The 27,776-nt window shown below is 35.7% G+C and overlaps 1 protein-coding gene across 1 annotated transcript; it reads right to left on the bottom strand.

Moving 5' to 3' along the window:
- PFKFB2 (6-phosphofructo-2-kinase/fructose-2,6-biphosphatase 2) lies at positions 1–27,776 on the bottom strand. The gene is made up of 15 exons (XM_032217966.1): positions 27,640–27,776; positions 23,585–23,710; positions 21,822–21,918; positions 15,949–16,015; positions 15,213–15,287; positions 14,050–14,106; positions 13,365–13,489; positions 11,838–12,045; positions 10,598–10,744; positions 10,094–10,198; positions 9,240–9,369; positions 7,473–7,535; positions 6,859–6,929; positions 1,228–1,413; positions 1–159 (listed from the first exon to the last, which is right to left on the bottom strand). The coding sequence occupies exons 1-15, from the start codon at positions 27,737–27,739 to the stop codon at positions 133–135; spliced, it is 1,584 nt and encodes a 527-aa protein (XP_032073857.1). The 5' UTR covers positions 27,740–27,776; the 3' UTR covers positions 1–132.

The raw sequence follows: 27,776 nt of genomic DNA, 5'->3' as shown, positions 1-27,776 counted from the left end.
TAATTTTCACTAAGATGATTTCATACAGTACTTTCTCTTTATGTAAACTTTTCTTCTAAAGTTCTCTTCTTTTCTTGGAAAATGTCTGTTAATCAAAAACATATGAGACATGTAAGCTGTTCTTAATGATACTCACATGTAAGGACTTTCCATCTGAAGCTGCAAAGAAAGAAAATAGCACAGGAGAAGCTCAAGCTTCAGTTCTTGGAAATCAGAATAAGCAACCAAAAAATAAAAAGAAGGGGAAAAAAGGAAGATAGCATATGGAAAGAGAATGAAAACCATCTCTTTCCCCCCAAATGAGTGCAAAATGCGGTATGTGCAACGTACAGTGTATTTCATATGCGTACTGTGTAGAATACTGTCTACGTTTCTATTATTATTAACCCTATGCATCCTAGAGATTCACTTTAACATCCCTTTTCTTTTTGACGTTAAAAATGAAGAAGAAATAAAAGATAATACATTATTACTGTTATTATTTTTATTGATAAACTTAAATTGTTACATAGGAGTAATATTCAAGTGTAATCCTCAAGACTCAAGACTTTAAAAAAAGGAAAATACCTTTTTTTCAAATAAAAACAGTACCAGCCCCATACATTCCTTTGTACTAATCTTTAAAAGTCTACTTTCTCTTACAAAATCACATTTTATTAAGTTACACTACAAAAAGGCTTCAGAAGAACATCCATCTGATGTACAGACGCAGCTAGAAAGGAATTATGGCAGCGTGTTATAGATAGATAGAAAGATGGATGGATGGATGGATGGATGGATGGATGGATGAGGGTATGTGTGTGTGGGGGGGTGGATGGATGGATGGATGGATGGATGGATGGATGGGTGGGTGGGTGGATGGATAGATAGATAGATAGATAGATAGATAGATAGATAGATAGATAGATAGATAGATAGGATAGATTGATGAACAGTAATAACAAAAAAAACAAAAAAACAAAATGGTTGTTTACTGGAGCCTGGCCTATCATAGCAGTTTCAGTTCAGCTTTCCTTAATTTTGTAGACTTCAAGAGATTTGGACTGAAAATTGCCTAATTTCGTTGCACAATTTATACCCAGTTGATTAAACTTTTAGTAGCTTTTAAGACATAAGAAATGGTTCTATGTTGTTAAACCCCACAATTGCAGGCACTCTTTAACTGCCTTTCTTTTTCTTGTTTGCTTCGGCAGTGGTACAAATTGGAGTAGAGATTTAGGATATTACCGCCTGAACACTCTCTTGAAGCTTTTGTTGATCTTGAGCCTCCTGGAACAGCAGGGATCCTGCCGGGTTGAGAGGTTGACTCCCAACACTGTAATTGCGAGGCCGTTTTACTGTGTCCGGACTGGCTAGTGGTGTAAAGCTGTTCCTTCTCATCCTTACAGGGGTTTGGCTCTTTGGAAGGTTATTCTGATTAAAAATGGAGGACACCATAAGAATGAGAAACTAACTCACAAAGCAAAAACAATGGCACTGACTGTTTCTGATGCCAGGCTATCCATCCAGATGTCTCCACCCCCTCCACCATAACCTCTGCCCACAATGTGATAATTAAAATCCTGCTTCCTAGGACATCTGAGAAATGTGAATATGAGTTGTATCCAAGAGTGCTGGTGTACAAGTATCGTACCTGTGTGAGCGAGGTACAATAACTGGAGTTTTTCTGAGCCCACCCTTTTATCCACTAAACTCCCCATGCTCAGCCCCATAAAGCTGATCTGACAGACTTGGGAAGCCATGTAACAATATGGAACAACAGCAAATGACTTTAGGAGGCAAAGGAAATAGGCAAAAATTTGATGCATAAGTCACCATTGGACCCAAGCTAATTTCATCCCATGTCCTCTGGGGCCAAAGAGATTTTGCCATATACATTACTAAAGATCCACAATCTTATCCACTCCTGAACCACATCTGGCCACACTACCAAAACATATGATGCGACTTTTCTTCTTATTCAAATAAAAAGCATAAAAATACTTAAGTTTTAACATCCTGAGAGAATGAAACACCAACATTTTATTTACCCTCCTCCCAAGCATACTTGGGTCAATAGGTGCAATCCTGCCAAACTTCATACTATGGTAGGTCTAACAGTAAATGTCAACTTTCCAGAAACAACATCCCCACACTCAGAAGCTCCTCAGGCTCAATAGAGCTAGTTAATTTATTGCAAAAGTAATGTATACCCAGATATTGAGTTCTGTAGAAGGCAGATCAAACTTAGTCTCAATTATATGTCAACCCTGGGTTTAAATCTTAGATCTTTAGAAGTCATATTAGCTTCTGTCCAGTTTTGTCCAATCATTTAGTGCCTCCTACTGGTCAGCAGCTAATATAGTATCTAAAACTATATAACACATGGGCACACACTCACACACACAGACAGACACAGACACATTCTGGGAGAGCCAGTCTTGAGGCACACAAGACTCAGATTAATAAAAGCACAAAACTGTCTGGCATGAAAGCACAATGAAAACAAACAGAAAAAGGTGCACTGCGTACCTACTAAACCTTTTCCTCTGCTTTTCAGTTAATGCATTTCTTGTTATTCTTTTCCCAGCCTTGATTGCTGGGTACACTTTTCCTTGTTTACATAAAGATTTTGCCTGGCTGAGAATTATTCCTGTTCTGCCAACATAACCTTTACAAATCTCTTCCTTCCTTTCCTGATAATGTCACTGCTACAATCTCTAGAGCCTTCAGCAGCTGAATTTTAAAGAAGTGACAGTTGTTCACCCTTCAGTAAACCAAAGGAGGGAAATCATAATGGAGTAAGGAACTAATTTTGCCTGCTCTTAACTATAAAGCTTCTGCAACAGTGTGTTAAAAAATAGCAGTTAGCAATAGCAGTTAGACATATACCGCTTCATAGGGCTTTCAGCCCTCTCTAAGCGGTTTACAGAGTCAGCATATCGCCCCCAACAATCCGGGTCCTCATTTTTCCCACCTCAGAAGGATGGAAGGCTGAGTCAACCTTGACCCGGTGAGATTTGAACAGCCAAACTGCAGAACTGCAGTCAGCTGAAGTAGCCTGCAGTGCTGCACTCTAACCACTGCGCCACCTCGGCTCTTACCTAAAAATAGAAAGTATCCCATGTTGCCTATGTATTCATTGCAATTATTGCAAACAGAGAAGATTCTGTCTTTTAAAAGATTCATTCATTCATTCATTCATTCATTAATTTCCAAATTAAAACATAATGTTCAGCAAGAAATTCATATTTTTTAACACAGAAAAAATGACTAGGAAAATTTGTTTCTGATAAATGATTGCAGTGGAAAAAAATTAAGCATGACAAAAAACTACTTACATATTAACTGCCGCTTGTACGAGTCTCAATAGGTAGAAATATTTTTTTTCCACATAAATTCTGTAATTTCAGCTTTTGTTTTAAAATACACATTTTGATTTGCATAACTAAGGGAACTTTGACACCAGAGGAATTTTGTTTCAGTAAACTATGCTACAGTAGCATTATATAATGTGATCATTCTGACATTGCAATTGGTACACAATGATCATTTTTAAGATACAGTTGTAATATGCGATACCTCTATTATACCATCTATATTGTCCACAAGTATGTTTTCAGGTAAAATTTACATTGTGAGTTTTGCTTTTTAAAACACTATATGAACTTTATCAGCATTAAGCTGCCTCCACTTGATCAGTGCTGAAGGTCTTATCTACCTTTCAAAACAAAGAGCTTTAACAGTTCGGTGGAGAGGGCCTTTTGAAAAGTAACTGTTGAAACTCTCTTTCACATAATACTTTTTTTAGTAGTAGCTTTCAGGCCCTTTATTACACCAAATGTACCTATTGATCATGACATTTAACTATTTTAGTAGGAGTTTGGTCATTTTAGCAGCTTTTAAATGTTGCAATATGGATACAAATGCTTCGTTTTTAAAATAGAGAAAAAAATATGTTCAGATTTTGCTTTTCTTACGAAAAACTGGGGAAAGGTGTCGCTTTCTACAGATTAACTCACAGCAAGTTAGCAGTTGAGAAAATTGATTAGGAATTAGAAATAGAGCACAGGATATGTAAGTAATGTATTCCATGCTAGACACAGCTAAAATAATATCCGTAGCATGCAAAGAATTGGATGAAATTCAAGGATGCATAGACAGATTATTTCTCTCCCTCTCTTAAGTACCATTAACAGCTGTTCTGTAGCCTGGGAGATACAGCAGAGCAAGTATTAAAAGTACATGGGGGATTACAGAAGGAAAGGATAATTTTCCTTTTCCAGTTTTGTCAGTTTAAATCTTTCTCATCAACACCACTGTTTTGTATATTATTTCTGATATAAGATTGTTATCTAGTGCCCACTTCTGCTCAGCAGAATGGGTATTCTCATACACTCAGACTTTTAAGCTCATATTTTAGTTTTTTCCTAATACATACAGGAAAAATATATATTGGTATTGCATAAGAATTTGTACAGTATCTACTGTTGCAGCCTATGAAGAAATAATTTATAGTTTAGAAGAATGAAGTGAGATTTTATTGCTTCCTGTGGTCCTCTAGATTCCTGAGTGGGTAGGATGTATGACTAAATCCTCCACACCCTATGACAGTACAGATGGGGAAAATTTCCCAAGAGGTTCATTGCATAAGAACACAAATATTTTCCACGGCTATACTATATCTTGTGACTAAATTACTAGGAAATTTCAGTCAGTTTTTAAAATAGAAATTATTATTGTTGTGGCCTCCACATTTTTGCAGTTCAATTCTCAAGTCAACAGTCGTCCCCCCCCCCCCCAAGATTATGAAAAAAGTGAAGGTATTCTTTTTCTATCAATAGCATTATATGACAGAGCTTAAAGCTTTGAAATGTAGAAATAAAAGTATATTGGAAAGTAGATATCTAATCAAGAGCATTAAATTAAAATTATCTTCTTTCAGTTGACCTTGACCACTGGAGAATATATGGACCTTGTTTTCCTTACAATAATACAGAAGTGGATTGCTCTTCCTTTGTTTGGGATTTTCCCTTTCAAGTTGCTGATTTACCTTGCAGCCCAGGTATTTCACTGCTGTTCCTTCCAAAAACTAGCTAGCACTAATTTTGCTTTGTGACCATCTGCCAAGGACAGTTACATGCTGCTATCTAGAACATTACCAATTAATTGAAAAAGATTCAAAGCACATATGTGAAATACCATTCATTTGCATGAATTAATAGAAATGCATATTTGCAAGTTAGTGGCATTAGTGGTATTCATTTCAATAAAAGTATTTCCAAGAATCTGCAGAATGATTTTCTCTCACCACCAAGTTACATACTCCTTCCCATATGTTTATACATTGCACTAAGTCGGTTTGTTTTAATCTTGGTTTGTTGGACAAGTCACACAACATTGTTGGGATGGGCCTAAATATGAGTTATTAAAGGCCTAACCAGAAAATAGGAAGCTATGTTTAAACAGAATGTCAGTATTGTTTTTATACTTAATATCAAAGAGAGATAAATACTAAAAGATGTTACATTTGCTGGGAGTGTCAAAGCAATTGCATCTTTCTCTATATATTATCAGATAAAAGATTATGCTAATAATGTAAACAAAGCCAAAGAAATATTATGGTATGGGATATTTGATCTGACATGCAGGAGTGTAATTAATATGAAATCAGACAGTATTGCCACGTGCAATCTGGCAAAGAACTCAGAGAAAAAGAAGTGAAACTACAGCTTGGGAAGATTGATTTTTGGAAAGCACAATCACAAAAAAACAAAAACATATTCTACCTTACTGTGCATGTGAAATGACATATTTGCTAAAGCTGGAAGAAGTAACTTTTCTTTTTATTGACAAAGCACTTGTCTATTCCCTTTTATAGGGCACTTTTCATCTCTACAAGGTCTTCTCTGCAAATTTTGGTAACTTGATTTTTTTTTTTTTTACATATGTTGACCTTGTACAGAAACCTCTCCTGCTGCTTGCAATAGATTAATAGAAGAGTCAGAGAGACTTCTGTACAAATGCAGCACCTACACAGAAACTTCTTTTGTAAAGTGAAACCACATGACTCTTAGAGGTGGGGCCACTGTTTCACACAGCATCATGAAGGGTGCTTCACATGGGCCTTCATCACTACACAGAACCATTTTGAACATCTGCCGAAGCCAATATTTGCAAACAGAATAAAGTCTTGGCAGTTTCTTCTCAGAAATGAAGCATTTGCAATATGTTTTCTATAACTTTTACAATGAAGCTACACAGTTCTTCAGAGTGGATCTGAAATTAAACTTGGATATAGATGTTGTATCTTGATCTGCTCATGTTCAAAATGAAGCAATGCCTTTGATCAGTCACTGATTAATCAATTGTTATGAAGGTGATTGCTGACAGACTTCTTCCCTATTTAAAATATTCAGATATGAATTTCTATCGCCTTTCTAGTAATTCTGAAAATTTTATGTTATACTATATCAAAATGCTAATATTTCCTGAATCTGTTTTCTGTTTTGGCCCTTGTGAGCAGTGTTCAGTTAAACTGACTCTCCTAATAATCTTTTCATGTTTTTTAAGTCTGCATTTCATGGACTATTTAATATGTCCAATGTAGCTGTCCCCAAACTGTCACCAAAAATTGATCAGCATAAACTAAATTTTATGAATTTATTGCATGGTTTCTCTCTATATTCATGAAAACCTGTTTTCCCACAGATTTGGGGAGAACAAAAGAAATGAAAAACACATTATAAATACAGTACTCTTTTCATCTTTCCCTTTCTTGAGAGTTATCTAAGGTTGACTATGACTAAGTCAGAAATGAAATATAAAAGAGATAAGACGATAGAGGAATTATAGCAGAAATGTTTTTTTAGTACATACCACTGTAGATGGCTTGTCCCGGTGGGTATCTACAGCTTCAACATTCAGAGAAATCATTTCTAATTTACAGCCTTCATAAAATATGAAAATATAAGGAACTTTAGGCACCATTTTTGGAATTGAAGTACTATAATATCATCAGAGAAATGAATACACACACACACACAATATATGTATCAGACTCCAAGGACTATGCCAAAGTAGGCAAGAATTAGACATATAGATGGAAGACATAGGTCTCACTGTAATTATTTAATTAGCTATTCCACAACAAGTCACATTTAATGTAGCTTATTATTGATTTAATTTATCATGTTTTATCAGGAAAAGTATCATGATTCAGGGAAATTAAGATGGGTAAAAGCCACACATATACCATACATATATATATATATACATATACATATACATATACATATACATATACATACATACATACATACATACATACATACATACATACATATATATATATATATATATAAAACTAATTACGTTTTATTGATTCAAAAAGTAGAAGATACCTAAAATAATGAAACAAGTGACAATATAAATAGATATTTGTATTACTGCTTTTCTCTTTCATGTTCCCACATAAACAAATAAATACTTGCCATAAGCAACTGGTGTAAGCTTAAAGATGGTATGTAGAGGACATCTTAAATAAGGCAATTCATCTAAGATAAAGTAATAAAAGTTAAACAGATGTACTGGATAATATAAAACACACAGTATATTTTGATTCAGCAGGAACTTAATTAATGAACAAACCTGCAGGCTCTGAAGAGTGACACTCAGATAATGTTAGTATTAGAATTGGGGTACAGAATAGAGGCAATACAACTATATTCTCTCAAATTTTTTGAATATTCTAAATATTCTGCTGTGCAGAAATTTAACAATTTCAACATGGCACTCCATCTAATTACCACAAACCAATTATGTAATGGTGATTCTTTGAAATTATCTAAAGAAAATTTCTTTCTAGTCAATGGACAGATCTAGGTAGCTTTGCTGATGGCAATATGGAAGTTGTTTGCTATTGCTTTCTGAGAATACTTTTACATTTCCCGATAACACTTACAGTCATGATATTCCATGGAAGTGTTATATTGAAGCATTGATCAAGCGTAATCTAGACAACATTGGCTGTTAGATACTACTTCCTAAGATGATATATTATAATACATAGGTCTTCTACACAATAGTATGGTTTCCTCAACTGGATATCCTTCAGCTGGATGGAGTGTGTGTGTGTGTTTGTGTCAAAATCTGCATCATAGTCATAGATTTTACATTCTCAATTATGCCTGCAACATTGATAAATATTCAAAAGGGGCTGGACTCTGGATTATGATGCCACATATGCACATTTTGAAATACGGACATAAGACATGCACCACATCTAAGGCACTTAGCAAGACAGCTAAGAATTCTGGAAATGTTAGTCCAAGATATCTAGACTATACTAGACTGGGGATGGTTAATGTAGCAAGTATATTAACCCAATAATATTGAGTAACATTTAAAGAACATAGAGAAATAATCAATATAAAAAACAAAACAAAATTGCAATAAAACCTGGTCAAACAATAATTTCACACTTGCCTTTACTGCACATTTATTACAGAATCACATCCTCACCTCCACACATAGAGATTACTGGCTCCAATATCAGTAAAAATCACTGAATGTGAATATGTATGTTTTGAAAGTGCCCATAATGTCAATAACTTTAGGCAGGACAGTCATATCTAGTCTGGAAAATAATCAACTATATGAAACTGAATTTATTTTAGTAACCATGGCAGCTTTATAAACTGGGTGGGTGGGTGGGTAAGAGCATGTGTGAATGTGAAGACTGAGTTTCATCTGGCAAAAAGGAAAATATCCTCCCCTTACACATTGCAGTTCTGAACGAAATCTATTCTCATGGCTTCTATCACTATTGTTATTTATTAAACTGATGTGGTTACTAATTATGCATGTATTATCTTATGTAGTTAATAAATTGTTTCCTATTAAGGAAGAGAAACTTCTTGGTAGTTGAAGGCTATATACAGTTTGGTTTTACTAGATTAAGGTAGCATAGCAGTGGTGGTTGGAGTGGTCAGGTAAAAGTAGGTAAGGCAATGTTTAAAAGGAAGCTGTTCAGAAAATATGACATTAAAAAAATCAACATAAAAAAAAACAAAGTTCCCTCAAAGAGTTGCTAGAAGAAAAGAACTACAAACTGAAATTGTATGGCAAGCTATGATGATCAATTTCAATTAAGTAAATTGGGGATCTAAAGAGAAGGAACTACAAATAAACTGCTCACCTCTATTCTAGACAATCACTGCCTTATTTCCATTAGCTATAAAAAGAAAAGGTTTTTTTACCTGCACTCTTGTCAAGAAAATAGGCCAATAAACACCTCATAACCGCCTGGTGAGAAATAACTAAGACATTCTCTTGACGTTCCAGTTCCATAATTACAGGTTCCAAGCGCTGGACCAAGTCTTGGTAAGACTAAAAAAGCCCAAGAAAAATATTAATCAAAAAGAGGGAAGTTTCCAATATATGGAACTTTTTAAAGTACCCAAATATGTTTTCTACCTAGTTGACTATTTATTATATTTTATCTATATATTATGAGATATCATGGATATCTCTTGGAAAATTTAACATAGCTTACATGATTTATTTTGATTTGAGAAGTAGAGGCAAGATTTCTAAATGAAGAACTTTCTTATTCTTTATTGGCATCACTATAATGCAGGAGTGTCAAACTGGTGGCCCATGGGCCAGATGCGTCAAACGCTGGCCATACCCACCCCAGCTCCGTGAATGAGGAAAATGTTGTGAAATGTCATGTGATGGCAACATGATGCGGTGAGTTTGACACCCATACTATAATGCCTAAAAATCTTTCAGTGGGTATAATTGCATAATTTAGATGATTCAGAAGGCTGTGATAGCGTTTCAGATTTCAAAATCTAACACTGTATCAGAAGTTAAGAATTTGAGGATAAGAATAAGAATTTTGAAAGCATCTAAGACTTGCTGTGTTTCTGCCCCAAAATGTTTATTATGCCATTTCTCAATCAGCCCCAGGAGAATTCTTTATTGTAGTTCTTTTTTAACTTTAAAATATGTTTGAGGAGTATTGTTGCAACATACTGAATACACTTCCAACTCTATCAAATGAAAGTGGTAATATTTAGTTTACTACAGCAATGATTAAAAAACACACTTCTCCTCCAGGATAGCGGTAAAGGTACTTTTCTTGATCTCGAAGTGCAAACTCTTCTGGGTATTTTCTCTGAATCTCTTCGTATGTCATTTCTTCACATACTCCCTAGAAAATTAAGAGCAGAAATCAACTGAATTTAATTGAACTTAAGCAGTTTGTCTTTTCCAAGACTTACATTTCTACAAACATGATACCAAGCATATTACACCATCTATTATTTCAGAAGCTTGGAAAGAGCTTGACAATACTGAACCTGATATATTGATAAAAAGTGCTTCTTGACTGCAGACATAATTTTCTTTTTGAAATGGGATTTATTTTTGAATTTAATTTATGAAAGGGCTGGAGGGAGGGAGAGAGAGAGAAAGAGAGAGAGAGAGAGAGAGAGAGGTGTAGACAGACAGACGGATAGATGAAATTGTATATAGCTTATCTTTATGGCAACGAAGGTTACTTGAAGCTACATCATCACTATCCTTTTAACTTTTCTTCCATTCTACTCACTGCATCAATTTCATTCAGTATCTTCCATTGCTCGTACGGCACTCCTAAGGCTTCTGCTGTTTGGATGGTTCTTTTCAACTGGCTAGTCCAAACTTTCAGATCCATAATCTCCTGCTCTTTGATAAACCTTTTCAAAGCCTCAGCAAACTATAAAATAATATAGTATGATTAAGATTTCCCCTTGCATATTACAAAGATAAGCAACTTGTCTTTGGTACTGTCTACATTAGGAGGACAAAAATTTAAGGTGGCATTGGGTACAGCGATTTGGAAGCTGTAGAAAGCAACTCTCCCGCTAAACTCTCCTACACCGCTAAAATTTTATCATCACAAAGTTCAATATAAAATTTGCCATTTTTATTGTATTGTATACAATGGTCATATTCCTTTTTTTGTTTCCAACTGCTATGCTACAATTCCAACTGTAATATAAAGTTTTTTGATCCAAGAGAAGCTTCTGTCAGTGTACCACCATGTAGAATTCTCCCATGTTACAGGCCAATTTTGGAGAAGTACACTGGGCTGTAACAGGGCATGAAAAAAACCTTCCATTAAGAAAAGGTAACTTGGTTGCAATCCATTATCTAAAAATAACATATCAAACAATGGGTTGTACAATTATATGTAAGCATATTTCCATTATAAATGGTTCTATGCAACTTACAGAGTTTTTGTGATTACTATGATTTCTGATTTATATTAGAAGTATACTAGTAAGGTTCCAAGGAGTCGGTTACTTTGAGTAATTACAATTTTTTTACAGTAAAATGATTAGGGAAGGAGGATATCACAGAGGAAATTTAAGGTATAAATGCTAAAGAAATATTTTATTTTATTCCATTCAATTTATTTAAAACACATTTGTATCTTTAAAAAAAAAAGTTTTAATGAAATAAGGTGATGATGTCTATGGGTATTCTCAGAATACTATTTTGTACAGTAAATTGAACTATTCTTCCAGCAAAAAATTTAGAAGGTAACATTTGTTGTTTTGAGTATGTATTTCTTCAGCTGAACTAAAAGTAAATGTGGGCAGAAAATCAGTCTTAATTTAGCTGTCAGTATGCAAATTCATGTAGCTCCTGCTTGTAATTCATTAAAGCAATGTGTGCAGAAAACATGTTACGCTTAAGGAGTTGTTAACAACTAAAATGTGTGTGCTCTGACTGCCTTTTTGCCTTGAATCCAAAACACAGCAGTGCCCTACAAATGTGCAAACTTCCTGTGAATTAGACCATACCTGTTTCCCACGTGTTGACAGGCCCGAATCTCCACCTATCTTTCTAATAAGGTTGCATTCACTTTCTCCATGTCTACAGAGATAAATTGTGCGTGGCTGAATGTGAATATTCATGAGATAATAGACAATTTTACTTTGGATGTAGTCTTGGATCCGGTTGACCAGAAAGCGCTGCCCAACATTGATAACTTTTATGAAAGAACGGTCTCTGTAATTTAAAAAAATACCAGAAATCATTAGGTATCAAGCCATCACATAATTATTCAATGTTTGTTTTTGTAACTAAGGGAGAGAAAGGTAAAGAAAAAAAGGTAAAAGGCTGATGCATAAAATAGATGGATATGAGAACCAGTTTTTAATTAGATATTAGATCTGGGCAATACTTAGGATTAAGTCTCCAAAAGATGTTTCAAAGATGCTGGAGATGAATATAGTACCTGCTCATAGCATTGGGCTTGCACAACAGCTGCAGAATGTAAGGAAAAGATACAGCTGCATTTTTCATTTTCCACTAGTCCAAAGCAGCTTTTGGAGATCAAATTTAACGTGCAGCCTCTCTCTCTCTCTCTCTCTCTCTCTCTCTCTCTCTCCCTCTCTCTCCCTCTCTCTCCCTCTCCCTCCCTCCCTCCCTCCCTCCCTCCCTCCCTCTCTCTCTCTCTCTCACACACACACACACACAAACACAAAGCAATAACTGTGAATGAGAAGTGACAAGGTAGTAGTAGAAATATATTGGAAAGCAGAAAGTTAAAAGCTTATTTCTATGAAATCATGAGGAATAAAAAACCATTATATTTTGGCAAGTATTTTCAGATATATAAAAGTATCTCTGAGATACTTTTTAAAGTATACTAATGATTAAAAATATTTAAGTATTTTAAAAATTATTTCTAAATAATATAATAATATTGCTAAAAAGGAGAAGGGATTCTTGCACCAGTCCCAAACCAAAATAGATGTTACAAAACCTGATTCTTATACTAGAAGTTATTTCTGTCCTTAATAAGTAAGAAAAAATAGCCCTTGCATGCATAAAATCTCTGAATTCTCCACTATTTTCTACAATATCCTTCCAGAAATCATAATATCCTTCCATCTGTTCTTCCACTCCATTTCTACTCCAAACACATGCAGTAACCATGATCCAGAGAAGTATCAATGGAATGAGATATGGTAGGAGGTGACTTTTCAAATTATTTTTTCCCCTGGCAAACTCACTGACCAGTCTCTTCTGAAGTTTGGAATGCTGAAGCATTCTTTAAGGTGGACTAAGGCACAGGGAGTTTAGAACGAAACAAATGTAACTGAAAAATTGGGTGGAGTGATTCCAGAATAATCCTCCATTTGAATTTCATCAGGTTTATAAGGAAGACCTTATCTTCCCCTGTCACAAGCCAAACCTATTCAGGAAGAGGCTTTTCAGGGAAGGTCTTCAGAAAAGTCACCTCTGCCTGGTCTTCCGTTGGTGTGTCCTGGATCCAAGCCTATGATCAAGAATTCCCATGATTCCTTTGCTGTGCCTCTTACTTGTCATAATCAACTGGATCAAGGGGTTGATAGGTGACTTTATAACATTCTATTCTCTTCAGAAAATCTTCCATCACATTCTCTCGGTTTCTTTCTGGGTAATCTGGACTGGAGACTTTAACATCCTGGTGCAATCAAAAAATGAGTGCTTTGAAAGATAAACTCTATCTCTACAGAAACTTTATATACACATAAAGAAATAAACAGTGGTGATAAGCTCTACTTTTAATAAACTACTTTTTATAAATATTATCTTTTAACAAGGTATAGAGAGTTTTGACCATTTTGGAATAGAAATGATTTTTTAAAGAAATAATGCACCGATTTTAGTGTACAGGTATGCTTTCTAACTCTGGCTATAGAGCCTAAGTTTAAACATGCTCCAATCAGAGGTGTGTTCCTACCGGTTCGCACCGGTTTGGTGGAACCAGTAGTAGAAATGGCGACTGGGTCTCCGAACTGGTAGGGATGCCATGGTCGCCACATCCCCGAACCGGTTATCCGGATGCCGCAAGATCTTTTTTTGACCTTTTTAAAATGTTCTGCGCATGCGCAGACCTATTTATAGGCTATTGCGCATGCACAGTAAAATCATGTGAAACCCAACCCTGGTGACAATGATGCTAATTCTTTCTCCAGAAGCAATGACTGAGCATAACAAAGGTAAAGAATGTAAAACACTAACCAATATATTGGCAGCAATGACTTCGGGGTCATCACAGACAGACTCCACAAAAAAAACCTACAAAAGGAAAAATGAATTTTATTTTGTAAAATACAAACATTCTTGAGTCAGGATAAGAAAGTTTTTTGTCAAGAACTGTCTTTCTGCAGAAATAATTCTTTCATGGCTGCATTGCATACCAAGATGTGGGAGGTCAAATAAAACGGTGAGTGGAACCAGACCACAAATGGGTGATGTCCTATCTTTATAGTACTATCTTCTTTCTCTTTGTGTCTCTGTCTCTGTCTCTCTCTTTCTCTTTTCTCTATTTTCTCTCTCATCCTTTTCCCCTTCTCTTCCATCTTGCAGACTGCAAGAAAAGGGACAAATTGCATGAACTGGTTTCTTCCAAGGATTTTTGAAACCGAACCAAAGTTCACCTTTGACTAGAAGGTGAGGATTTTCAACTAACACAATGTGACCAAATGGAACTTTTTAAAATATGATAAAAATCCAAACAACTATTACATCATTTCATCATCTGTATATTTAATTGGCCAATAATGTACCATTAAAAATACATAGCAATATATTTGGAAGATATTTACAAAAATTCCTGTATGATCAATTTAGGGCTGCTTGGTGACTCACAGGCATAGCACAGCATACGTTTTGGAAAAGACTGGTTAATTTTTTGTTGGAATTTGTCTTCGCTACTTCGTCAAATATGACTGAATGCTGGACATCAAGTAAGCTGAATAGAAAAAAGGTTGATGAAACTAAGGTACTTTTTATGTTGTAGAAGTAACAAAGTTTGTTTATTTTCAGAAATCTACAAATGGGCACGTGAGATTGCCTATGGCAAAAGTAGCTTTTCATTTAGCAAGCCAAAGTTAAAGCCAAAGACAAATGCCCATTTGCAGCATCCTGAAGTCATGATTGTCATTTGCATTTGTCTCTGACTTTACACTAGAGCAAAGTTGCAACAAAATGTCCCCAAACAGTTTTTTTCCAAAAAGCAACTAGACTTTTCCCCCCTTCCTCTCTGAAGAAGCTTCATAGATGAGAAGTGAAATGTCTTCAAGGAAAAAACAAAGTCCAGTTGCCTTTTGGGAAAAAAAGCACAACCTCCATGACCTGGATGACTGAGAATCTCCATAGACATTTTGCAACAAAATAATCACCTTAAAAGAATGTTCTTTGGCAAAAGCTAAAATCATATCCCGTCTTTCTCGTGTTGTGTTGGTTGCATCAAAGACCTGAACAAAAAGCAGAAAAGAGAGATGGATCATGTTGGAAGCGACTTATCATGGGTACCTGCACTTATGACCATCCCAGATCCTCATGGTTAGCAGATCAAAATTTAGACACTTGGCAACCAGCATGTATTTATGGCATTTGCAGCATCCTAGGGTGTGTATGGTTAGCATTTGGGACCTTCACAGGGGATTTCTGACAAGCAACATCAGTATGGGAAGCTGGATTCACAAAACCAAAGTGGTAATTCACTTAACAATTGCACAGAAAAGGTGATAAAATCAAGTGCAACTCATATAATAAGTGCATTGATTAGTGATAGAAGTTCTGGTTCCAATTGTGGTCATAAGCTGAGGACTATCTGCATGCCTGCAAGGAGAGAAAATTCTACAATTAAATCTGGCTTCAGCATCTGGCACACCTGGGCTGTTCCAGGTCTTACCATCCTAGCAAATCCACAGCTGATGCTTGGCCAATACTTCTTTTTAAAAATTAGATTTAGTGCTCTGAGCATCTCTTCAGAATCCTTCAGAAGTTGCTGAATTATAAATTAGCCAGAGAGGCCAAAGTTGAGGGTGCTGTGAGTTGTAATTTAACAGTATCTGGAAAGCCAGATTTTCCATTTTTGCAGCATTACGTCCCAATGATCAAGTGTGCACTTACAGCAATCTGGCCAGACTCTTCCATGAGATAAAGTTTCACATCTTCAAGGGCCACCAAGGCACATTGTCTGAAAAAAAGGAAGGAAGGAAGGAAGGAAGGAAGGAAGGAAGGAAGGAAGGAAGGAAGGAAGGAAGGAAAGGGAAGGGAAGGGAAAGGAAAGGAAAGGATAGGATAGGATAGGATAGGATAGGATAATTTAATGAGAACTCAAACCATCCAAAGTAATCAATCAGTTTCATTGTTATAATTTTATCTTGCTCATTCACAACACAATTGAAATTAAGATTCAGGTAACCCTGACAAAACACAAACAGGATCAATGAAATTTCTAAACTATCTAATTCACAAATTTAAAGACCATTCACCATGGACATGATAAAACCTAACGATGAACAGCAAAGAAAAGAATGTATGCCATCTAGTGGTGGAACTAAGCAATTGTAATCTAAAATAAAGTCTATTTAAATTGTGAGGAGAAAAAAACAAATTAAATTATGCTTAATATTAAATATATATAACAATGAATAAGAAAAAAAGAGGTTGAGAGGTAGGATTAATCAAAATATTATATGCATATATGCAAGTTTTAAAAATCTACACCCTCTTATCAGCATCAGCAGGACAATGTGAAACAGCAGATACTATATTTACGAGCAGCTGCTTTTATAAGATGTGATGAATGAATATTGAAGAAGTCTTTCTCTGACATTGTGGTTGCTTCTCATAAAGATATTAAAGAGAGCCAGTTTGGTTAGTGATTAAGGCACTAGGCTAGAAACTGGGAGACCTTGAGTTCTGCTTTGGAAACAAAGCCAACTGGGAGATCTTGGGCCAATCACTCTCTCTCTGCCCAACTCACCTCACAGGGTTGTGGTTGTAAAGAAAATAGGTGGAGGAATATGTTCGCTGCTTTAGGTTATTTGTAAAAATAATACAAGTTAGATACAAATTTAATAAACAAAATAGGAGTTAATCAGCTATGCTGACAACAAGGGCAGGACTTTGAAATAGAAAGACTATTCCTTAGGAGCCACATCCCTTGACATCATTCATTTCCTCTTCGTTTTCAAGTTTCCTTCAAAGAGAGGGAAGAAAGTGGAAAACTCCATTATTTTGCCCTTGGATGGCCCTTCACTTTTGAAGGCAAGAGGCCACATACAGACAAATCTAGAGACATAGTTGGAGAACAACTATGGCTGACAACTGGATGAGAGTCAGGTGTTCAAGGAGGAGAAAGGACTTTGGTCTGCAGGCTAAAGCCCAAAGCATTTGAGGTTGCCTATTTTTCAGCTGAAGGCAATAATTTAATACCAAGTGAATGTTGCGCTTTGAAGATGCCAAGGATGCCATGCCATGCCATCTCTCTCTCTCTCTCTCTTTCTCTCCCTCTCTCTCCCTCTCTCTGTGTGTGTGTTAACATTATTCTGTCACACAATCAGAAACTGTCACATTTCCTGGCAGTGAGAACAATTGATTAGTGGAATGGATTTCCTCCAGAAGTTGTCGATGCTCCATCAGTACAGGTTTTAAAAAAGAGATTAGATATCAATTTGTTCAATATGGTATGGGTTCTCCTGCTTCAACAAGGGGGTGGACTAGAAAACCTCCAACAACCTATGTGTTAGGTTTAATACTGCCTCCAAAGAATCAAAGACAAATTAAGATTTCTTCTCACAAAGCAAACTAAATCATTCCATAACATGACATAATATGTGACATACCCAATAACTATCTCAGCATAATACACAAGAACAGACTATGGTGCGTGGAAGGCTGTGCTGTGATCAACATTTCAGTTTAAATCAATCATTATTTTTCTGCAGCAAGCCACCAGCCTCTAGAAATACACGAGCTCATCATTTCTGGCCTTAAGTGATTAGAGATGTTGATTTATGGTAGTGGTTTGAATCAGTTCTAGCAGTCTACGTGGCTTGGAACTGCACAAACCAAAAGAAACTACAGAAACCTTTAATTTTGGCTTTCCATATCACCACACACTCCACTTGCTTCTCTCTTTGCTGAAACAGGATGTTTTGTAACATACCCAAGTTTCTGCTTTTCTGAGCTATATAGTAATTGGATATATTGCAATGCTTGCAGATTTCTGTATCTAAAAGTTACCAGGAAGCACAGAGCTTTTGAGAATGTGAAAGGCCTGAGAGGAAAATGTTCCTTTGAACTCTTCCCATCCCACTTTCTTCTTGCTGCAGTCTAAGACAATGCATTTTTCTCTCCATTGTTTTTTGTATGTTTTGAAATCAACAACAAACTGTCTTTACATCTTAAATGAGATATAAATCTCAAGTTCTCAAGTTCTGCCATAAATAAAAGATATTGAATCATTGACGTATTTGAAATATTAAGTGCTATGTCAGGTGCATCTCCCAGTCCCCCTTTTTTCTTTGCCCTGTTAGCAATAGATCCTATTCATTTCTGAACTTTGAGGCTGAAGGACTTCCCCAGAGCTATATGAGGAGGAAACACTAAAATGAAGAATACAAAGTGTGACTTGTTGAAGTATGGTTGCTTGTTAATTTGAAGAGCTACTCCCAAAAGAACTAAGATGGAGATTCTAGTCATCCATTCTAAGAAGCTTCTTGGATGAGAAGTGATACATCTTCAAAGAAAAACCAGAAAGTCCAGTTGCCTCTTGGAAAAAACACCTATGGGACAACTAAGACCCAGGTTTTCCTGAGTAAGGCTCATCGTTAACCCAGAGGTTCTCAACCTTTGCAATATAGGTATTCCTCAACATATATCCACAATTGGGGCCAGAGTTTTGGTCACTGAGTGATGCAGTAGTTAACAGAATCATCATGTGACTAGACTGGACCCAATTTGATGACCATTTTTACTGCAGCTGTTAAATGAAACACTTGGTTGTTAAGTGAATCACACTGGGAAGATCACAAATCACAATCACTTAACCCTAAGATGCTGTAACAGTTATAAATGTGAGCCAGTTGGCAAGTACTCAAATTGCAATTATATCAACGTGGGCACAATTATTGTAATTAGGAAGACAGGTTGTAAGTCACTTTTTCCAAAGCCATCATAACTTCAATCTACCATTAAATGAACAATTGAATGTCAAGAACTACCTGGACTGCAATCTCCTAAAATTATGAATATATCTTCTGATTCTAAATAATAGAACATAAAACTTAATAATAAATCATAACACTAAATAATTAATATTGTTCAGATTGGTATCTGATTTTAATATATTATACGCCACATAAACTTACAGCAGTTTTAAAAACACTTCGTAGTTCATAAAGATAATAAAGCCAACCCATACTTCCTAAACCCCTTCTTCATCCATTAAAGGCTCCACAGGAAAGTTAACTCTTAACTCCCCCTACCGAGGAAGATGTCATTTGGATCTCCTCAGCTAGGCTGTTCTGTTATTCTGTAACATACATTATTTCTCCCCGACCCCACGACCTCATATCAGAGATGCGATCAAGAATCCCATTTGGGACAATTAAAATATAAAGATTGATTCCACCTGAAAAAAGGGGATTCTACCTAATTATCAAGCCATAAGGGGGATTATTGCTTAAAACCAGTCCTTTCAATTGTACTCAGAAGTCTTTTGGAAGCTAATGCAACATCTCTGGTACGCCAGGCTTTGCTCACTGCTTCCTCTGTACACAGAAAGTGAGAGTCAGTTTTTGTGTTCTGGGTTTTGGATAGTACACAAACCTGCTTAGTTTTAAATAAAACTTGTAACTCTTCCCACCTTTGGTTGTGACTCTCAATTCTTGATCATGACCTACATTTAACCCTGAATTAATCTAAAGAAAAAAGAATAACCTCTAACCTCTAAATACTGAATAAAATACTGGGTCCTGAGCACTGATTCACTGAAGCTATATTTTTAACATTGTCTACTTTTTCTACATATTTTATTCCTCTCTGGGTTCAGAATATTCCATTATCCCTACAAGGATGTGCTTTTCTCAAAAAGGAACCAGGGAAGGAAGCAAAATAAAACAAAATATGCTTCTAGCTGTAAAACCTTCACTCAAAGAATTGAAATCTGTTATTCATCAAATGCAAGATACTTAATTGAACTGTTTTTGAACTTTTGCTATAAGCCACCTAGAATCACTTAAATACACAGCATATAAATAATTGAAAATAAATACAAATTTTTGTCTGAAAATTCATTTTGTAACATAAGCTTTTCAAACTAAAGAGCCTTGAAATTTCATGCTAACAAAGTAACGCAGGATATATAACTAAGTATAAATAAATAGAAATTGTACTAGGAAAGTTTATTGTTAGTTGGAAGCACTAAATTAGAAGCAGAGTAAAGAAATATATTTTATATCAGAATGGGGAGACTTTTTTATCAATGATTTCAGCAATGTTTGAAACTTTTATTCTCTTTTGCTGAAATATTTTTATTTTATCCCCTATTTTAGGAATCTTTTTTTCTTTTAATCCCTTTGCTTCTCCCCCCCCTTCCGCAAATTCAAAGATTTAGAAATTATAATCATTGCGGAAACCTATTCCTGATTACTTACAATATTCAGTAGATCTATTTTTAAGAAAGTGAGCATCTTCATCAAAATTTGAAATTACCGTATTTATCGGCGTATAACACGCACCGGCGTATAACACGCACCCCCCATTTTAACACAAAAATTTGAGTAAAAATTTTTTTCATTAAAAATAAATGACTTGGAAGCTCGGAACTTAATGTTGGATTAAAATTTATAACATTAGAACATGAATTATAACATTAACTCCTCTTAAAAGGCAAATATGAAATGAAAAAACACCTCTTTGAGCAAAAAAACTTAATCAGAATCACTGCTTTTTGGAAAACCAAAAACCTCTTCCTCATCTTCACTCTCTCCCTCTTTTTTCCCTTCCTTCCCCCTTCCTCTTGCCTATCAACTTCATCCTCTTTGTCTTTCTGCTCTTTCCCTCTCTTCCCCTTTTCTTCCTACCTCCTTCCTTCTCCCTCCCTTCTTCTTTTTCTTCCTTTCTTCTTCCATCTTCCTCCTTCTCCTTCCATTCTTTCTCCTTCCATCCATCTTTTCTCCTCCATCTTCTCCCCCCCTCCCTTCTTCTTTTCCTCCCCCCTCCCTCCTTCCTTCCTCTCCTTCCCTTTCTCACACACAGGAAGGGGAGGGGGGCTATCTAGTCGCTTTCACAGCATAATTTCTTTATCTAACTTTTAAAAAACAGTGTGCAAATCAAACGAGATTTTCGTAACCTGCGAAGCACCAAGTTATATTATGTTGTTACAAATTCGCAGCTACTCCATTCTTTCTGATAGGGAACTACATTTCCCAAGATGCCTCAGGTCCTCAAAGCGCTGAACGCAGCTTTGCAATTGACTCCAGCGAGGCCTGGCAGCCGCCGGCTGGGGTGGTTGTCAGGGCGATGCGGAGCGGACGCGCCGTTTGTTACTGCTTCCAGCAATCAAGACGGAGAAGGGAAGCGACTGAAACGGACGCTGGCCTCGCTCTCCTGCTGCGGCTTCTGTTTCAGTAGGGAAGAAAACTTCCTTTCGCTTCCCGAATTTGACTGGGTCCCGGGGCTTCTGCCGGGCGGCAGAAGCCCGGGAAGCGAAAGGAAGTTTTCTTCCCTATTGAAACAGAAGCCGCAGCAGGAGAGCAGGGCTGCTGCCGGCCGTTTCACCTTGCGCAGCGAATTTGACTGGGTCCCGGGCTTCTGCCACCCGGAGTATCGGCGTATAACACGCAGGCAGGGTTTAAGCTTGGAATTTTAGTTTTAAAACTGCGTGTTATACGCCGATAAATACGGTATCTTATTGAACTCTATAATCAGCAATATGAATTGGTTCAAGCATATTTATTATTTAGCAAACACTTAACATGTAGTTAACTTACTTTCTAATCCTCATGGCTTCTTCATTATCATGTCTGAAGAAATCATATGATTTATATGATCTAACTGCTTCACGACGATAAACCCCTAAATTAAAAACTTTTTAAAAATCAGGAAATTTAGTTAGTAATGTTCCACAGTAAGTATTATCTAATTGAGCAAATATATTCATTACACAACTTTTTCAATGTACTATATTGTACTCATAAAATACATATATTTTAATAACTATATGCATTAAGCTAAAGTCTGTACTATAATTATTTCCATTTAGATGTCATTAATTTAATTGAAATTTACAGTTAAAAGTTACCATATTTCTTAACTTGTGCAAGCATTAACATTGGAATTGGAAACCTGAATTTATGTTCTCAATAATTCATTGCGGGTCCTCAGCCATAAAATACAAATCATCAACTTACAACATTTCATTTAGTGAACTGTCAAGGATACAACAGCACTGAAAAAAGTGACATAATTTTCACACTTACGACTGCTGCAAAATTCCCGTGGACGTGTGATCAAAATTCAGATGCTTGGCAACTATTTATGATGGTTGCAGTGTCTCGGGGTCATGTTATTCCAAGCAAAGCCAAATGAGAATCAGATTTACTTAATAGCCACACTACTAACTTAACAACTTAGCAATGAATCACTTAACAATGTGGCAAGAAAGGTTGATGAAATGGGGCAAAACTCACTTAATAACTATCCCACTTAGAAACAAAAAAATGGGGCTCAATTGTGGTCATAAGCTGAGGACTGCCTGTGGTATGAATTCTTGAGAACATCTCAGTGTCAGTTCCCCATTAGCAAAATGGACAGTGTGATGACTCAACCCTCACTGTAAAGTGCATGATGCTGGAAAAATTCAGTATTTAAAGTTGTTTGATTTCAAGAGGAGAAAATAAAAATGTTTAGCTTGATTCATAAAATGTGCTATATTTTAAAATATAATTCTGATAAAAAGTGTGCTTTAAATTATAGCTCATTTTGTATGTAAAACCTATCTATCCTGTCAATTGGAACCTGTAAACTTCCAATTAAGCAACAAAATCTGAAAAGCTTTACTATGTTCTGCAGCGGTACTCTGCAGTGGATGAAATGTGCATTATTCATCTTAAACTAAAAGCCAAATCTTAAACTAAAGGCCAATGACTATAAAATAAGAATTAATTTGGTATCTAACTATTTCTATAATTATTTATATCCTCTCTTCCCTTTTTTTCTAGAACTATATTTGGTGAACAAGATTAACACCTCATCTACTAAAATAACTAATGCTGCATTATCTGACCATAATTCATATTGTGTTTGTTGGAAGCTTATGAAAAGAAGCAAAGTAGTCTTGTTATTAATTATATATTCCAGATGAGCAACTGACAAAGACACATGCTGTTCTCAGTGGGATTTTCAAAGAATATCTTAAAAGACACATTGAGAAAGAAAATGATATCTGCTCATATTGTATTTCTTAAGTGATATTATTTAAAACTTCTTGGTTTGGTGCTAACATTGTTGCCAAAAAAGCAGTTTAGAATAATCAACAATTTATCCTGGATAAAGCTGTCTGGATAATAGCTTTTAATTACATTCAATCAAACAAGATTGCATTTCTCTAACTCTCGGACTAGCTGTTTGGTCAGCTTCCTATAGATATATAGCTTATCCAATTGCATACTAAAGATAGAATCAGATTTTTTAAATTAATTCAATTAATATATTATAAATGACAAGAGCAGCAATAACAATAATCTTCAGGAACCTTTTGTAGGCACTCCAATCCAGTTGAGGTAGCGAGTTAATTTCTTGGATACATAAGTCTTGCCTCTTGCAGGAAGACCAATCATTACAATCAGAGTTGGTGAGTTAGTCATATAAGAGGCCCATGCTATAAAATAAGAGAGAGAAGCAAATTAATAGTTTCTAAAAGTTGAAAAATAAAAAACATTCTTGAAAATTTTCACATTCCATTTTCTGTCCATACTTCAAAATATTATGTTCCTTTCCTAGAATCAATCAATGGACCGTGGCATTATGGACTCCAGTAGTTGCTAATGAATGTGGCTGGCCATATAAAAAGAGCCAATGATGAAGGGTTCAAATTGGATATAATATTTTTCCTTAAAATATTTTCCAATTAAAGAAAAATGTTTTTCAAACTTGAGTAGAAAAGAATATTATATCTCCTGCAGTGATGGGTTCCGACCGGTTCGAATCAGTTCAGCCAAACCAGTAGTGGTTTGGTGGCCTAGGTTGCTGGAACCGGCAGAGACCCAGGCCTGCCATGCCCCTGAACTGGTTCTCCAGATAGCACCATCTTGTTTTTCGCTTCTGCGCATGCGCAGAACTATTTTTATTGCATTGTGATGTGCATGCATGCAAAGCGCACTCATGAACGAACCGGCAATAGTGCCTGCCAGAACTCACCCCTGATCTCCTGAAAATATAAATATGAAAAACTGAAAAATATTTGATTTCCCTTGGGCTAATGTTAAACTAACTTTTATCACAAGTCTCTTAGAGAAATATATAATTTAAATTAAGACACTGTTGTGTGTTACTCAGAGTCACCTTTTGTGAGATGGTAACCATTTAAATGTGATTAATAAATGAATAAAATAAAAGTTATGCTATTATGTTTTTAGGGCAATGCGATGCCTGTGGTTAAGACACTGAGCTTGGCTTGTCAGTTGGAAAGCTGATAGTCCCGGTTCAAGACCCGAGCATTATGCAAGGAGGTGAGCTGCTGTCTTCACCCCAGCTCTTGCCAATCCAGCAGTTCGAAAGCATGCTAATGCAAATAGATAGGTAGTTACTACTTTGGTGGGAAGGTAATAGCACTCTGCGATTTCATGCTGGCTACATGACCATAGAAAATCTTCGGACAGCATTGGAGTCTTTGAAACAGAGTTGAGTACCACCCCCTGGAGTAAAATCCACAAGGCCTTTTTTAAAATTTGGATTACACATTCGTAAACATATGGAGAGATAATGGATGGTGTTGGTGGAAAATTGTTTAAATTTTCTTGGTTTCTATTTCTTATCCTTTTCTGTGTTTTGCATAATGTTGCTTAACCCAAAATTGAGTAATATGATGACATGTGTTTATGTATATGTATACTTTGTTATGCCCAGCAGAGTAGGGAACAAGAGAGCATGATTACAGATATGCAACAGACACATAGTATGGATATTCTTCCAAACATTGCAGGGTCCACTGAATAATATAATGAAAAACTGTATGGCATGTATAGATACCTGTAAATATTATTGCATAGGGTAAAACATTTTTCTTTTTCTATTCTTCCACTGCCAAATCCCTCTTTTTTGCAGCCCAGCAAGCTTGCTAGAGATCTAAACTGATAATTTGCTGAGACTGAGTTAAAAGCTGGATTGCCCATTCTTGCTGAAGTTGAATAAATCGCATGGGTGCTGACATTTTACAGAGATAATATGGTTAAATCCATTTCTGACTAAAATCTAAAGCTGCTTTACTGGTTTCTAAAGTTCAACTAGCCTCTAAAATAAGAGGTTGTCTGTAAGCTTGTTCATTTTATAAATTCTTTTCTAAATAGCAATTATTTGCCCTAGCAACATTTTTACTAAGTTTAAAGACATTAGACTGTAAAAAAAATAATTAGATACATAAGATTGTCAGCTTCATAAAAGCCAGAATGAAAGTTTCAAGAAAGGAAATCTTGTTGGGAAATTTGTCTTCCTTTCACTCATGTTCAGCAAAGTAACTTTCTTATCTGTGGTGTAAAAAATAAAAACAAAAAACAGTAGGCTAATAAAATGAGCAAAGAACTGTCAGAGACAACAGGTTTATTGAAGGCTTATTTGGAGGATTTGGATGAAGCAAATTTAGCTTTAGTGCTACAGTTCTAAAATATTAAAGACAATAGAACACTATCTAGCCACAAGTGACCAATTGAAAAAGAGGAATGCAGCTTAGCTGAAATTATGCTTTGTTGAAAAATGAAATGCTGTTTCTAATTTCAGCCTTCAAAATACTAAAAAAGTAACAATAAAATCCAAGTCTTACAAAAAAAAAATATTCACCAGCAGATATGATCTTCACAGTGATGTGCAGAATAACAGAGATTGTAAAGCAGGACACAATACAAGCTGTTAGTAATTAAGAATTACATTATATTCCAGAAAAGAAATAAGTCTCTTTCCTTAAAAGTCAAAATGAAAGACAAGTTATAGATGGTAAATAGATCTGTAAGCTGATGAATGGGAAAAAGAAAGAAGGTGAAGGAGCAGAAGGAGATCTAATCTATTTCACATCAGAAAATAATCAGTAAACAGAAAATAGGAGAGAAGCACAAAAAAGGGGGAGGGGGAGAAGAAAGCATTTATTTTACTGGTGCTGGAGGAATGGGACATATGTGTTCATTATTGGAGGTGCTGGCACCAAGGAGAGAAGATCAAACACAGCCCAAGTAAAAGAAATCAGGGAGTCATTCTCCATGTTGTTTTGCTACTCAAATGTCAAATAAGATAGGATTCTTGAAGTAAAACAAGCCAGTGACATTTAAATTCTTTGAGAAAGAGCATCCAAGATACAATTTAGTTAAACTATTGCTCTCCTAGCAAAAATAAATTGATACCAATAAGTAAAACTATTTCCAACTACTGACTGACATATAAAGTAAAAACATCCCAAAACATAGAAAAATCTACTAATAAGAAATGTGAGCATTTCATCTAATTGTAAGACAGCTATGCATTTGTTTTACAAGATAGTTAACTGAAGACAGCCTTTCTGATTTTAGCTGGGTTTAATACACTGTTTAATAAATCATTGTGATTTATCAGCATCCAGCACATTACTTCTTCCCTAGCTTTTTTCCAAGAGGATCTACAGCAATTGAGATATATTAAATTCCTGAAAAATCTACATTAAAAATCCTAAAACAGGCTATTCATACTTTTTCAATATAATATTGCCCATTTGTCACAATCCTTAAAAAATCTCCTTAAATTCTTAAATTCCACAGTATATTAAAAAGGCTTCGTCAAATATTCTAAAGGAGCACAACTCTTCAAAGCAGGAAGAAACTATTTCCACAGACATGCAGCTTCAAAAGTAAATGTTTTCCATTCTGTTTCCTCTTTGTTATTCCTTCAAAATGATACTAGTAAATTCATCATTAACCCAGTAACATCTCCTTCTTTCATGGCATATGCAAGTAGCCTGTATATGGTTGCTGCTTTGAGAGTTTTTGACTTCTGATATCTGCCTGTATCAGTCCCTGCAATTTTCTTGGCAAGTTTTTTTTTCAGAAGTGGTTTCTCATTACCTGCTCCCTGGGGTTCAGTGAGAATGACTGTCTGAAAGTCATCAAATTGGCTTCATTCTAGATCTAAGGGAGGACTACAACTCACGGTCTTCTGTTTTTTAGCCTGATTGCCTTAATCACTATACCAAACTGGCTTTCACTCAGCAGTTTACATGAGTCTTATCTCACCTATGATGTTTTTCATTCTTAGATTAAGAATGATCTTAAATGAATGATTATCTTGGAAGTCACTCAATGGGAGTCCCAACCTACATGTTGATTCAAAACAGGATCTCCCAGTTTTAAGACAGCAAACCTTCATTTTGCAGAAGCATTTTGTAAAATGGAAAACATTGAGACCAAAGGTACTGAACCAGGATTTAAATATGCCAAGAAGCTTAGTTTCCAGATATCAACAGTTTTGCCTCAAAAAAGAAATCACTCCTCTGTTCAAGACTGTGATCAAAATGACCCTAAGTGAATCTTTCTCTCTTCCAAAAAATAACATAAATCAATCACAAATACTCACAACACTTCTTCTCCGACGCTCGTAGATTTGAAGGCTTGCTTTCTTGGCTGTAACTGTTACCATTTATGTTCTCTGGGATGGCAACAGCATCTGCTGACATTGCTGCAAGGCACACAATTCCTCAGTTTTGGATCACC

This window comes from Thamnophis elegans, chromosome 5 (genome assembly GCF_009769535.1).
Source record: "Thamnophis elegans isolate rThaEle1 chromosome 5, rThaEle1.pri, whole genome shotgun sequence".
NCBI lineage: Eukaryota > Metazoa > Chordata > Lepidosauria > Squamata > Colubridae > Thamnophis > Thamnophis elegans.
This window is presented reverse-complemented; position numbering and strand designations above follow the sequence as displayed.